The sequence below is a fragment of the Monomorium pharaonis genome, chromosome 8 (genome assembly GCF_013373865.1).
Source record: "Monomorium pharaonis isolate MP-MQ-018 chromosome 8, ASM1337386v2, whole genome shotgun sequence".
NCBI lineage: Eukaryota > Metazoa > Arthropoda > Insecta > Hymenoptera > Formicidae > Monomorium > Monomorium pharaonis.
Window position 1 is genome coordinate 16,003,722 of NC_050474.1, and position 15,016 is coordinate 16,018,737.

The 15,016-nt window shown below is 30.2% G+C and overlaps 1 protein-coding gene across 7 annotated transcripts in view; it reads left to right on the forward strand.

The window, feature by feature from the left end:
- Positions 1–15,016, forward strand: part of LOC105836993 (kinesin-like protein KIF21A) — a 242,645-nt gene that overhangs the window by 178,397 nt on the left and 49,232 nt on the right. For all 7 annotated transcript variants that reach the window (XM_036291117.1, XM_036291118.1, XM_036291119.1 and 4 more), the window contains one exon: positions 5,233–5,503. In XM_036291117.1, the coding sequence (XP_036147010.1) occupies positions 5,233–5,503 (271 nt within the window). The remainder of the gene's footprint in view (positions 1–5,232; positions 5,504–15,016) is intronic.

Sequence of the window (15,016 nt, forward strand, 5' to 3'; positions counted from 1 at the left end):
GTTATAATTACATGTTATTTAACCGTCACACAACAGTTACAAAGAAAAATAAAATAAAATAAAAATTTCATTTTTTAAAAATTATTTTTATCAACAGCACATACTACATTTAGGATAAATTTTTATTAATTAATTAAATTTAAATTATGTTATTTTTTATTTTATTCTTACTTGCCGCTGCTAGGTTTGAACCCGGGACCCGCCAATTTGACTCATCGATATGGGTACTTGTTATTGTCTACATATACCTATATGTTATAAACTGACGCAATTATATTATTTTTTATAAAAGCAATTAAATTTTGCAAAACATATTAAAAATAAATAGCATTAATTTATTTACTTATTAATTTCATTGTTAAATTTATCTTTTTCCATAACCTTAATAATTTGATAGAAATTGCCATCTATTTAGCATTAATACTTTAAAGCGTTCAAATGGTTAATTAGATGGTTAACTATATAGATCATATATTCTAAGAAAAATTGAATAGTACATTTATTATCCTGTTTTTGTTCAGTACATAATGAATTTAGATTTTGTGCATTTTTTGTGCGCAGTAATTGTAGACAAACCGTTATTTTTGAAAACATTATCTTTATAATAATTTTTTTTATTATCAAATAGATCTGTTATTCAGGATGTTATAATGTTGTCTGATTTCTGAGTCAACTACGACGCATTGTTCCGTAATAATATTGATACGAACGTGTTATGTTACGATTATACAATTTTTGTTCAATAACTGTAACGCCAAAACGATGTATAACAGCTATATCACTTGCGTATAACAAATATTACGTAACAGGTTATTTCCATGTCATATAGCACCTACATATCACAAGAATAACAATGTTAAATTACATATGTAACTTTCATGTTATATTGCCGCTATAAAATGTGTTCACTGGGTAGTCTATCTTTATGTATTTTGATCCGCTGAATCCAAATTCAATGTCAGAATTGCTGCATTGGCTCATTTTTTCCTAACCTTAAAAAAACATCTTGTAAAAGCAGTTTGGGTCACAAATGTTTAATCCAGACCGTGCAGGCTTGCGTAACCACATTATCCGGAGAAAATTCAATACGTATGACAAGTTTGAGCTTTTGTGAATGAATAGAAAATTTACTCCCTTTTTCTATTATATCTCTTTTATTCTCGAAGGTTCTGTACAATGGCTTTCTCTTACGTTTCTTCCCTTTCACAGAGACATCACGTTTGAGCGTCCAGCAGAAATCAGCCATCATATTCACATCCCACTTGCCTTGATATCGATATTCCATCTCCTTGATGAAATTTTTCTCCCTGTTCTTCACTATAATTACCTGGATTTTCTGGGAAGTAGTCGATATGAGAATCTAAGAAATGCAACTTAAGATTCATTAGGCAACCTAATTTTCTATAGTTCTTCATCATTTCCACCCTTTCTCTGTAATCTTGACTTTTGTGGTTTCCTAGAAAATTTTCTGTGACACCATTGAAACTCAGCCATGCTGCTCTCTCGTTTTTATTCATTTTGGTGACAAAATTGTCTCAACATTTTACATGTTTGAGGTTCATCGAAAATTCGTCCCACAATTTTGCATCAGAAATGTTGGAAAATTTTTCTTGTAAATACTGGTAGCATTCACCATTTTTATTCAGAGCTTTCACCCATTGTTTCATGAGTCCTAATTTGATATGAAGAGGTGGAAGAAGAACTTTTAAAGGCTCAACTAACAGTTCATTTATGATATTTTTAGACCCAGATTGCGGAGACGTTCTTGTCGGCCATTCTTTTCTTATATAATGGTTCGTTCGATCTCTATCCCATTCACATAAAAAGCATGGGTTTTTTGTGTAACCTGATTGTTGACCCAATAATATGGTAAGAATTTTTAGATCCTCACAAATTTGCCACCTATGTTCTGTGTATTTAATTTTTTCAAGATCTATTTTTAGGTTTATGTACTCTTCTTTTATCACTACCGAATGCGCTATAGAAATGGAGGCATATACATTAGTATTGTGCAGCAACACTGCTTTCAAGCTTCTCTTAGAAGAATCGACGAATAGTCTCCATTTCTCAGACTTGTAACATCCAGGTTTCAGTTTGTTCATTAATCCAAACCTTCGAGAATAAATGAGTTGTATATAATAGAAAAAGGGAGTAAATTTTCTATGCTATTTACTCACAGAAACTCAGACTTGTCATACGTATTGAATTTTCCTCTGATAATGTGGTTACGCAAACCTGCACACTCTGGATTATACATTTGTGACCCAAACTGCTTTTACAAGATGTTTTAGGAGATTAGGAAAAAATGAGCCAATGCAGCAATTCTAACATTGAATTTAGATTCAGCGGGTCAAAATACATAAGGCTAGACTATTCTGGTTTACCGGACCAACATAAAAAAAAATTTTTTTGAGGTTAGAAAAAAATAAGCCAATTCAGCAATTTTGACCTTGGATTTAGATTCAGCGGGTCAAAATACATAAAAATAGACTAGTTTGGTCCGCCGGACCAACCACTTTTTCTTTGTGTGTCTGTGTAATCAGCAATCCCAAAAATTTTATACTTGAAAATTGTCAAATTCGATATGAAATTTTAGGAGAAATCGATTTTGTCTGAAAACGCTTTTTTCACATTAAAATTGTTATAAACAATCATTAAGGAACAATTGGAAGCAAAAAACTTTGGACACATGTAAAATAAGTATTTCTGTACCGGAAAAATCATCATTAGTATACCGAAACAACAGTTTTTATAATATAAAAATGAAAGGAAAACAATCCCCTACTGAAAAAAATCACGTTACGAAATTACATAACGAAATTACGTAACAACTCACATAATTAATAACGACTAAACACGTAACAAAATGTTTCAAATTGTTATCTTTTAAAAATGGGATTTGAAAAATTACATAATTTTAAAAAACATGTAATTGTAAGAAGTACGTTATTTGAAAAATTATGTTATTTAGAAAAGTCATATAATGTTTTGGGAATTATGATTTTACCCACAAAAAAATAGTAAAGAATTTAATTAATTTATTATTTTTTTATGGACAAAATTATTATATGGTTTTTCAAAATGACAAAATTTTTCATATAACGTACTTCTTCAAAATTACATAATTTTCTTTAAGAGCATGTAACAATTTGAAACAATTTTAAACATTTTGTTACGTGTTTGGTCGTCATTAATTACGTGATTTGTTATGTAATTTTGTAATGCAATTTCGTGACGTAATTTTTTTAAGTATGGGTTGGAAGTATACTTCCCACTAGCAATGAAACGGTTAAAAAAAGAGGGCCAGTAAAAAGTGCAATTTTGATCAATCAATCAGCGCCTAAAATTTATACAGATTATCGTTGCTAGTGCCCTACAAATGTCAATCTATGGTGCCAATTTAAACTTGTTACGTCCGGGGACAGTTTTAACATGCTTATCTCCCCTAAGTCCTTTAATGTTTATGATAAATTTATAAAGGAGATTGTTAAAAATGGGCCGATTTGGCCCCAAAGAAAAAAGTGAATAGATCTTAAAAAATCATTGTTTGGATCCTAAGATGACAGAAAATAACAATCATTTATCTAACGAGTAGTGGGAACATTGCAAGAATGATCTAAATATAGTAAAAAATGCCATTGGTCTATTTAAGGTTAATATGATTCTAGGCAAAATTGTGAGTATATTCTGCGTGTAAAGATTGCGAACTACTTTAACACTACCCGAGATGCATCACGTAAAGATACAGTCTGCCTGGCATCCGTTGATGTAGATCAGGACCCCACAGTACGTCATTCCTGTATTTAGTGAAGCGACTCTAAATCCTCTCTGCCGTGTGCGTGCGTGCGTGCGTGTGAAACGTGAACTATAGATTTTCAATACTGGCAGTGAATATTGGAATGCTTATATAACGACATTAATTTTTAAAAACAAAGTTTATTAAAATTTTTTGACAAAATGACATTTGTGAATTACAATATAAATTCTTATTAAGATAAATATATTTAAAAAATAAAGATATTAATATAAAGAATTAGAATAATTATTAGTTGAGTTTAATATAAAAAAGCTTGCTATATATATAAAACTAGTTTAAAGTTTTAAGTTTTAATATTGATTATTAAATAATATAATTTTATAATCTAACATCTTACTTTAGCATTTCAAGAAAGTAACAAAAAAGTAACGAATCGTTACTTTCTAAGTAACGGTAACGCGTTACTTTTTAAAATAAATAACGAGTAACGGTAACGAGTTATTTTTTACAAAAATTAACGGTAACGGTAACGCGTTACTTTTTTAAGGTAACGTTCCCAACCCTGTAAAAGACATCTTTAACCTCTTGAGGATCAACCCTTTTTTTGCCAATTTTTTTAATTTTAATGCTAAAACATTTTTGTCCTTGTCAGTGAGATGAACTACGAAAAAAATGACATTACCTAATACTATTAGACTTTCGAAAAAAAGTGATTTTTTTGTTGCATTTGAACTTTATATTATTTTTTATTGTTTTTTATTGTTTACTGCTTTTCTGCACATAAGAATGATCTGTATGCATATTTTCATATTTGCATATACATATACAGTACATTCATGCGCGGAACATGTTATGTGCGCAATATGCTGCGTGTATTATAATCATGTATGCAAATGTGCTGTGTACATTATTAGTGTTTATAATAAAGTCCATATGCACTACATGCTGTATGCACTATTGTCATGTATGCAAGACAAAGCCATAAGCAATCCTTCTCGAAATCTACGTTTTTCTCTTTTGATCGTGTAATGGGATCTGCATGAGATGAAAGGAAGAGATAGCAGGAATTGATAAGAATGGATATATATGAAGCGAACATGCATGATCTTCTCAAATAATGCTTTCCCTCATCTCAGTTCTCCCCACAGTTCTCACACGATCGAAAGAAAAAGATGGGAACCCTTAATATGCTCTTTCTGTTCTTTTTTACACTTTTCAACGCTGTCTCTTACAATATGGGACAATATATTATATATATATATATATATATATATATATATATCAGACCAAAGATATAATATATCTTTGTTCTGTATAAATAAGGCCCTTTTCGCCTTCCCGCGAAAAAATATTCATACTTTACATTCAACATTACTACGTTTTCTCAGCATACTTTCAATGTTTTGTGCTATATGAAATCGTTTTTCTGCGTAATCACTACGTAATCATGTAAATCATTAATAATTGTTCTTCAGGGTCTAGAGATATGTGCATTAAGCGATGGGATCTAAGCAAAATGGAGTTGGTACAATCCCTGAACAACGCTCATAAAGACTGGATTTTGGGATTATGTATGATAAATAACGGTTCCATCATGATTTCGGGATGTCGCGGTGGTATATTGAAGGCATGGTCAGTTCCTAAGGATTATTTGGGGGAATGTACGCCTATCGGAGAGGTGCGAGCGCATGTTTCTGCCATCAATGCTATTGCGACCAATCAGCAGCATATATTTACAGCGAGCAAGTAAGAAAATTCAAGCATTTTAACATTTTTATATCCAATTACGCGTTAAAAAATATTTGATAATAATTGCTTACGAAGCAAAGTAAGATACCTAAGCTGAATAAGTTTCTTTTTTTTTAACTTTATTTATAATAGATATTAAAAAAAAATTTTTTTTAACTAAAAATGAAAATGAAAATTTTATTTATAATATAGTTTTAAAAAAATTAAATTAATTAAAGTAGTTCTATCAAACAAAAATTCTTTAAAAAATATCAATTTTTATCTAACATATTGTCCAGACATTTATTTGTTTTTAAAATTTTTAAGTTGATCATTTTGATAAGAAAAATTTAAACATAGGCTATTAAACATAAGGCGTAAGTACCAGAACCGGAAGAAACCCAATAAGCAAGAAACATTGATCAACGTTTTTGAAACGTTAATTTTATAGAAATTTCTTAACATTATAACTAAATGTTTCATAAATATGTTTAAAATATTTAATAATATTGCTATCTTAATATTATTAAAATATTTTTAAAAAATTTATTAAATATTATTTAAATGTTTTTAAACGTTATGACATAACATTTGATAAATATTTTTAAAATATTACTTAATAATATTTTTGTCCTAATATTATTAAGTAATATTTTAAAAACATACGTGTTTTAAATGTTATTAAACGTTATAACATAATTTTATAAATATTCTTAAAATATTAATTATTTAATACGTAAAATCTACACATTCAATAATTTTACCACATAAATTGAAATATTTTTCATGTGTTTATAATACGAATTATATGTTATCATATAAATTAATAAATTTTTATATTTTGCTCGTACATTTAATTATATTCATCTGTTATATATGCATATATTACCGTCTATTAATCATGAGTTTGTCATATGTCTTGTGTTGCAATGTTTATATAATTAATAACGTTACATTAATTTTATTATTGATTTAATGTTATAAGAACATCCTGGTGGAAACAATTTCTATAAACATGTAAAAATATTTACTAAAAGTAAAAATTTATAGAAATTTTTAATGTTTTATTTAAATATAAATTTTTTAAAATAATTTTCAAAAGAATAACTACAAATTTATACAATTCTATTAAATAAAAAATTTATTGCAAATAGCATTTTTTTTAATATACAATTTTATAAAAATTAGTACAAAAAATTAAAAGTTTAAAAATTTTAAAGATTTAACATTTTAGTAGTTAAAATAATTACTTATTCACATGTAATCCTAATAAGCGCAATAATATTTAAAAAATACTTTTTTTAATGTTTAAGGAACATTATTAAAAACATTTTTAAAAACATTTAAATAATAGGATAAGTACAATTTTATAAAAATTAGTACAAAAAATTAAAAGTTAAAAAATTTTAAAGATTTAAAATTTTAGTAGTTAAAATATTTACTTATTCATGTAATCCCAATAAGCGCAATAATATTAAAAAAACACTTTTTTTAATGTTTAAGAAACATTATTAAAAACATTTAAATAATATGATAAGTCCCCTTTTTCTCATGAAAAAAATGTTTATTTTACATTAAAAATATTTTTTTATTATTTAATAAACATTTATTTAACATTTTAAACAAATTATTTTTTAAATATTTAATAAACATTTGCTTAATGTTTTAAGAGCAAAAAATTAGTTGCATTATTCAATAATTTTGATAAATTCAACGTAACCTCACCAGTCTAGCATTGCTTAATTTCTAGTAAAATGAATAATTTGTTAATTTTTATCAATAAAAATGCAATAAATCATTAAAGTGATTATGGAGCAATGCAAAGCAATAAAGGAGCAATTGTTTTATGTTGCATTTAGTTGCACAAAGCTATTGCAAATATGTTTTTTAATAAAAATATAAAATTTTACCATTTTTTGTTAATATTTAGAAAAATATTAATTTTAAAAGGAGAGCAATTGTAAATTCTGATGGAGTAATGAAGGAGCAATCGTTTTATACTTTACTTATTTGTATAGGGCTATTATAAATATTTTTTTTGTAAAAATAAAAAATTTTACCATTTTTTGTTAATATTTTTAAAAAAATATTAATTTAAAAAAAAAGCAATTGTAGATTCTGTTGGAGCAATGAAGGAGCAATCATTTTATACTTTATTTATTTGCTTAGAGTTATTATTAATGTTTTTTATAAAAAATAAAAAATTTTACGTTTTTGGTTAATATTTCAAAAAGTATTAATTTTAAAAAGGAAGTAATTGTGGATTCTGATGGAGCAATGAAGGAGCAATTGTTTGAGCTATTGTGTATTAAAAAATATGGACTTGCAGCGCCAACGTATTTCTGATGCCACAGTCGTATATGTTAGAACATGTTTAATTTATATGCCCGAAAAAACGGTCACCCATCTAACTGTTAGCCACCGTCGATGTTGTTTAACTTCGAAGATTGTACGCAACCTAACCCTTCGTGATCTATGAATACTTCGTGTTTATGCATACATTTGTTATAAATTATTTTAATAGATGTTGTCAGAAGGATGAAACGTGTATAGTTAACTCATATTTTTATAATTAATCGTAAAATTTTACAGTTTTTTATTAATTTTTACATATGCGGAATAGCTGCATGTGGAATAACTTATGAAAAGATCTATTTTTACTCTGTTCGTGAAAAAAATAAAAGATAGATGTCATTTCTTATAATTTTTGAGTATTGTTAATATGTCATATTATTTCGATAATATATATTGTCTTAATCTCCACTTTCTTTATGTTCCGATGTTTTAATTTGTGTCTCTTGTTAGTTAGAGGTTTCATTTATACGCTTTTAACACTCATTATATGAATTTACTATTCCTTGATTTATGCTGCACAATTAGTGGAGCTTTCTAACCAGGAGTCAAATATTTTTAAAAATAATATTTTTAACTTTTAAAATATATAATAATTATTACATAAATATTAAATAAATGTTACGTAAATATTATTTTAAACAATTTATTAAAATGTTAAGTTAATATTATGAAAACATTAATTAAGGGGAGAATCTCATGTAAATCGAAATTTTTCAGTAATTTTTCTTTCGTGCTTAAATTTATAGGAAATTTTCCGTAGAATATGAAAAAAAATAATAGAAACCGATTTGAGACTTTTTTTATATTATTTTCGTCGACAAGTGAACGTTTGAATTGGGCGGAGCACTCAGGTAGACAAGTGCTCGTCGGGAACTCAGCCTTTCGATCCCTCTGTAATAAATGTTAACCTGGCTGTGTTAGCGTAATGTTCGAGAAACAGGAAGATCTGCCGTATGGCCTTGGAATCGCAAATTAGCAAAAAACTGCGGTAAGTTAAAATAAAGTACGATTTTTTCACGATTTTGTTACTCAAACTTTAAACACGTTTTTCTCGAAACGCAAAATTTCACACGCCGTGCAACGTAACTCAAAAACTAATTTTTTGATCTTTATGAAATTTGATATAAATATTCTATAGATAGTTGGCCACAACATGACATGCTCCGATTTTTTATTTTTTTATTTAAAACATTATTAACAATTGTTTAAAAAAATAAAATCTTTTTTTCCCCCTCCCCAAACTTCGCGATTTTTACAAATTTGCAAATTTTAATAGAATAAATATGTCATATGCGTTTTTGCATAAACTAAAAAAACTTATTTTGGTTTTTTTATTTCAGATCATTTTTTACCTGTACGCTGCACGGCGTATTTTCCAGACGTCATTTTCAACTCGCTATTGCACCGTTATTATAAAAAATTAAAGTTTGAAAAAAAAATTTTTTATCTTGTAATGTCCATAAATTGTACCTTAAATTTCAAATGAATCTACACGTTACATTAAAAAAAAAAGTTCTGGAAAAACAGGCCGTTTATATGAAGTTTCCCTTTTAAATATTATATAAATATTTGTCCTAAATCATTATTTTAAATGATTAATTATTGTAACATAAATATTAAATCAATATTTATAAAAATACTGTTTTAAATAATATTTAAATGTAAAATAAATATTACATAAATATTAAATAAATATTACTTAAATAATTTTCTTAAATCATTATTTTTTATGAAAAATTAATAATTTATAAATATTAAATAAACGTTTTATAAATATTTTTTCTAATTTATTATTTGAAATAAATAATTATGTAAAATAAAATAAATGTTTAATAAATATTAAATAAATATTATTTACACAATAAACGCTAAAAGTGTAAAAATAATTAAAAATAAATATCTCAAAAAACGTTTAAAAAATATTGTGTGCTCATTGGGATACTAAAATTATACATAAATAATTGAGGGGAGGGGAAAATGGCGCCGTAGTGTGTGGAGATGGAGTTGTGTGTTCGGGAGTTTTTGATCGAAAAATGGAAAATGGAGGATAAAGGAGAGTTAGGAGGTAGATAATCTCGGAGAAGGTGTCAAGGGATACAGGTGGAATTGGGGGAGAAGAAACGGGAGGAAGGAGAGGAGGAGCAGTAAAGGTGTGAAAATTTAAAGTTGGAACGAGGATGAGAAGGCAGATAGTGGAGCAATAATTGAAATCGAGGAGAGGGGAGAGCGAGGGAGAGCCGGTAGAAATAGCGAAGACAATAGATGATGGAAGGCTGGAGTAAGATTGTGGTGCGAGGTATCGATATATATCGGAGCGGTGGCCAATAGAGAGAGAGATGGACGATGAGAGAGTAGGAAAGATAGAAATGTTGGAAACAGTGGACAGTGGGGACGAGGCAACGACGGAAGTTGATAATGGAGCAGGGGCCAATGGCAAGAGAGATGAACAGACAATTGGTAGACGTGGCGGCAAAAGAAGTTGGTAATATTGTGAAAGGAAACAGCGGTAGCGTGGTTTGTGAACGCAGTATTTACTTGCACGTGGTTCGCCGGTAAAGGCAGAAAGTAAGAGAAACGAGAAAAAGTGAGAAGCGAAATGGAAGTAAATAAAGGAAGAGCTGAAGGAGGTGAGAAGGAAATTGAAAAGTTTAAGTGAGGTATCGGAGGAACTGAAGGAGATAAGGAAAGAAGTGGAAAGGCTGAGAGAGATGACGGAGGAGACGGCAGGTTTGATGAGAGGAAGAAAGATGGAGGAGATCAGAAGAGACGTAGTAGGGAGAAGAGAAGGAGTAGAGGAGGCGCCGGATACGGGGAGAGAGGTAAAGGAGACTGAACGGAAACGGATAGAGGAGAAGGAGGACGAGTACGGAGATGACAGATCGGAGAGTGAAGGAGGGAGTACGGCAAGAGGAGGGCAGCGGCATCGGAGGTGGCTGATGATCTAAGAAGGCAGAAAAGCGAGGAGGAGAGAGGAGAGGAAAGTGATGGAAGAAGGGAGAAAGGCAAGGAGACGAGGATGGAAGAACACAAGGGGAAGGAGAGGACGTCAAAGAAGGAAAGAGTTAAACGAGGAAGGAACAGGAAGAATCATGGGGGCAGCCAAGAAGGAAAGGGAAAAAGGGTAATGGTGACAAGGGAACTACGGATAGAGACGGGAATGGGATGAAACCGGAAATGGATGAATAGAACCAGGGGGAGGGGAATAGCAAGGAAACAATAGAGGAGGGAGGAAAGGGTGAAAAGCGGAGGGAAAGGAGTTGGGGGATGGGGATCACGAAAGAAGGGGAGAGGGTATGAGATTGTAAGGTCGCTTATGGCCAGGTCGAGAGAGAAATGTAATGAGGTTGTAATTTCTTATCTTGGTATCATATTGTTGGAGGTTGAAAAAGAATCTGTACGATGTTTGGTGCACCCCCTAAAACACCCCGGCACTGCAAAAGGAAGCCCGGAATAAACTTCTATCTATCTATCTATATAAATAATTATATTTAATGTACTAAAATCACATTAATTTATTTATTGTTTGATAAATATTTTTTTGTAGAAATTTTCAAAAAAATAGTTACTTAAGTTATTATTTTATATTAATATATTTTATAATTATATAATTTTAGCTTTATAAAAGGACACAGCAAAAACATATTTTTATTAAGTTATTTCGCGTGTTATTTGTTGTACCCCTCGTTGTGAGTACATTAGGGATCGCTGCCAGAGATCTCGCGAGGAGAGTATTTAGTCACTCACACCGTTATTCGTCCTGAACACTTTATTATATTATTCGTTTTACAGTTCGCGTAAAGATTAGATCGCGTAAAGGTTAGATCGCGACCCCGCAAAGCAGAGTGTCGTGTGTTATCTCGGTTTGTCGATTTCGGATTGACCCGTCCATTTTCTTTTGGCGATTTATATATCTGTAAATTTGGTAGTCGAATCAAGAGAAGGGGAGGATTGCGTGAGGGCATAAATCGGTCAGTATTCCAAATTCTTGCTTAGACAGCAAGTGCAAGGAGCATTGCGCTAATTGTCGAGCGGATTGCGCGGAACCTCGCGCAATGCGCTCGATGCTGCAGCTGACCGACTTACGTCATCTGACACCTTTCTGACCGGTATAAGTGTGTCACTCATAACATATTTCACATATATAAAAATCAGTAAAAAAACTAAATTTATATTTATGTATAAAAATATTAATTAACTGCACGTTTTATCTTTCTGACATCTATTAAACTGATCTATAACAAATGCATTTATGAGCATTAGGTATTCATGGATCATCACGAAGTGTTAAGTAACGTACGGTCTTCAAAGTAAAGCAACATACTACGGTGGTTCACAGTTAGATGGATGACCGTTTTTCTGATCGCAGAAGTTACTTAACAATGCCAAGTGCGACTATGGTGGAGTAACCGTGCTTGTTGAGAAACGTAAATTCAATTTTTTTCTTACATTATAATTGTTATTTCAACATTTTTACAATGTTAAAAAAATATAATTATTTATAATAACATTGCAAATGTTATTTCAACATTATCAAAACTTCCAAATTGATGCCAAAGCTTATTCATAATGACGTTACAAACGTTAAAAACTACATACTTTGAAACATTACTATGTTAGTAGATAACGTTATAATAATGTTGCAGCAATGTTTTTGTGCTTACTAGGAATATATATATATGTCTTTTGTATCTGATTTCTTATAAAAACTTTCCAATATATTCTTTAAACAGTTTAAAAAATAAATCTAAGAAAAAAATGTTAAGTTGCCGGTTATTTCGATTAAAAAATTAATCTAAATCAGTGCTTGAGCCTAGTTGCCCTTTTCGAGCCGATTCCCGAACGCGCCGCCTCCTATGCCCTCACTACCGCGCGCGGCCTTGACGGCCGAGCCGCCGATCTCGCCCGTACGCTTTGTCTCAGGAGCAGCTCTGTATAAGAAATAGTGCCCTGCACCACAAAATTCATTAAAATTACTTTAAGTAAATAATTTTTGTTTTTATAAACAAAAAAGTACTAACTTTTTTATTACTAATTTATTTTATGTAATATAACAATATGTAAAAACATAATATGTAAATTAGAATTTTGACAATAGTTTTCCACATCACCCGTGAAATACTATTATTGATGCGTTTTTTTTTAAGTGGTTTCCCCAGTAGGCCTAATTTACTAAAAGATGAAATATAATATACAGCTTGGCAGGAAAACAAAATTTTATATATTGTAAGATATATAAAAACGACAGGAAAATTAGAAGAATGCCAAGCTATATATTATATTTCATCTTTTAGTTGTTATCCACTAAAAGATGAAATATAATTTAAGTGGTTTTCTCAGTAGGCCATATTTAGGCCTACTGAGAAAACCACTTAAAAAAAGCATCAATAATAATACCTCACGGGTGATGTAAAAATTAAACTATTGTCAAAATTCTAATTTATATATTATGTTTTTACATATTGTTATACTACATATAAAATAAATTAGAAATAAAAAAATTAGTACTTTTTTGTTTATAAAAACAAAAATTATTTACTTAGAGTAATTTTAATGAATTTTGTGGTGCAGGGCACCATTTCTTATACAGAGCTGCTCCTGAGACAAAGCGTACGGGCGAGATCGGCGGCTCGGCCGTCAAGGCCGCGCGCGGTAGTGGGGGCATAGGAGGCGGCGCGTTCGGGAATCGGCTCGAAAAGGGCAACTAGGCTCAAGCACTGATCTAAATCATTAGATCGTAAAATTTTTTACTTAAAATATAGCCACCATTTACCTCGAGTACGTAGCAACGTCATATATACTGAATGTAGTGTAACTACACCTACGGTTGACTTCACGCTACAAACACGTCAAATCATTCGTAAAATATAATGTCAAGTCAACCGCAATCTATACATATGAGTAAAAATTAAAAAGAAATTAATTTTTATAAATAAAAGTATAAAAAATATAATATTGTAGAGATAATTCAGTTAAAGGGCGTTTAATATCGGTAAAATTAGACATTTGACGCGTTTTTGCACGAAACGCAAGAATCTGGCAGAAAAAAACATTATTCTACTCTAAAAAGAAAGACATTAATACGTACCCACTGAAATATAATTAACCGGAACGCGCACGAACACTTGTATCGCAATCCGACAAAGAGAGTCCTAAGAGGTATCCTTATCACTTATTAGTACAATCTAACGAAAAGTTCAATTCTTACATATGTATATATATATACACTCACCCGTAAAAAAACGGGCCATCTAATTGTTCTTAAATTTTTAAATAGCTTTTAATAGCGACAGCTCTTCCAAAAATTATCGTATCGAGATGAACCAAAGCTCAAATTAAAGTTTAAACTTTCCTCTTGAAAACCATATAAACCGTAATTGAGTTGCAATAAACGTTTTACAAAATGGCGGACGTTGAAGATAGTACTTAAAAAATAGAGAAATTTTTTTTTAATTATTGCGTAGCTTAAGGAAGTCAACTTCCTGGTTTTAAAATGTATACGTTTTTAAGCTTATTCTTTTCCTAACAAATCCATCTTTGGAATATTTTTCTACGATTTTTTTTAACAAAGTTATATCGTTTTGAAAAAGTTAAAAAAACGACTTTTTCATTAAAAATTAGTAATTCATAAACAAGATGTCATGGAAAAACTTTTTTAAAAAGGAAATTAAAATAAAAACTTCAAAGTTTGAAAATTTGTTTCTCTTGAAAGTAAACGATCGGATTAAATATCGTGTGAGTGTGTGCCTGTGTGCATCCTGTTCTTAGCATTACCTAGGATCAACGACATAGACGCAGCAGGAATCTGATCCTGTGTGTGTGTTTGCGCGCGCGTGTGCGCGCACGTATATATATGTTTAATAATATGTATTGCCTCCTCTTGCACCTAACAATTTTTGTATTCGTTGAAGCATATGGACTGTTCTTTTTAGCTGCACTGGTGCACCGGTACAACAAGAAGGGAGTTGAACAAATATATTTTTTCTCATTCTAACTTATTGCACCAGTGCAACAGTGCAGTGAAAAAGAACAGGCTAATATGGTTAATTAAATTTCTTATTTCTTCTTGTCCCATTCTTCTTGCAAGACGTTGTATAGTGCTACTAATGTTTGAGCATCATATTTTCTAACTCTTCATTTTAGGATATCTTATAAATGCCCTATAGGATTCATAGCAGG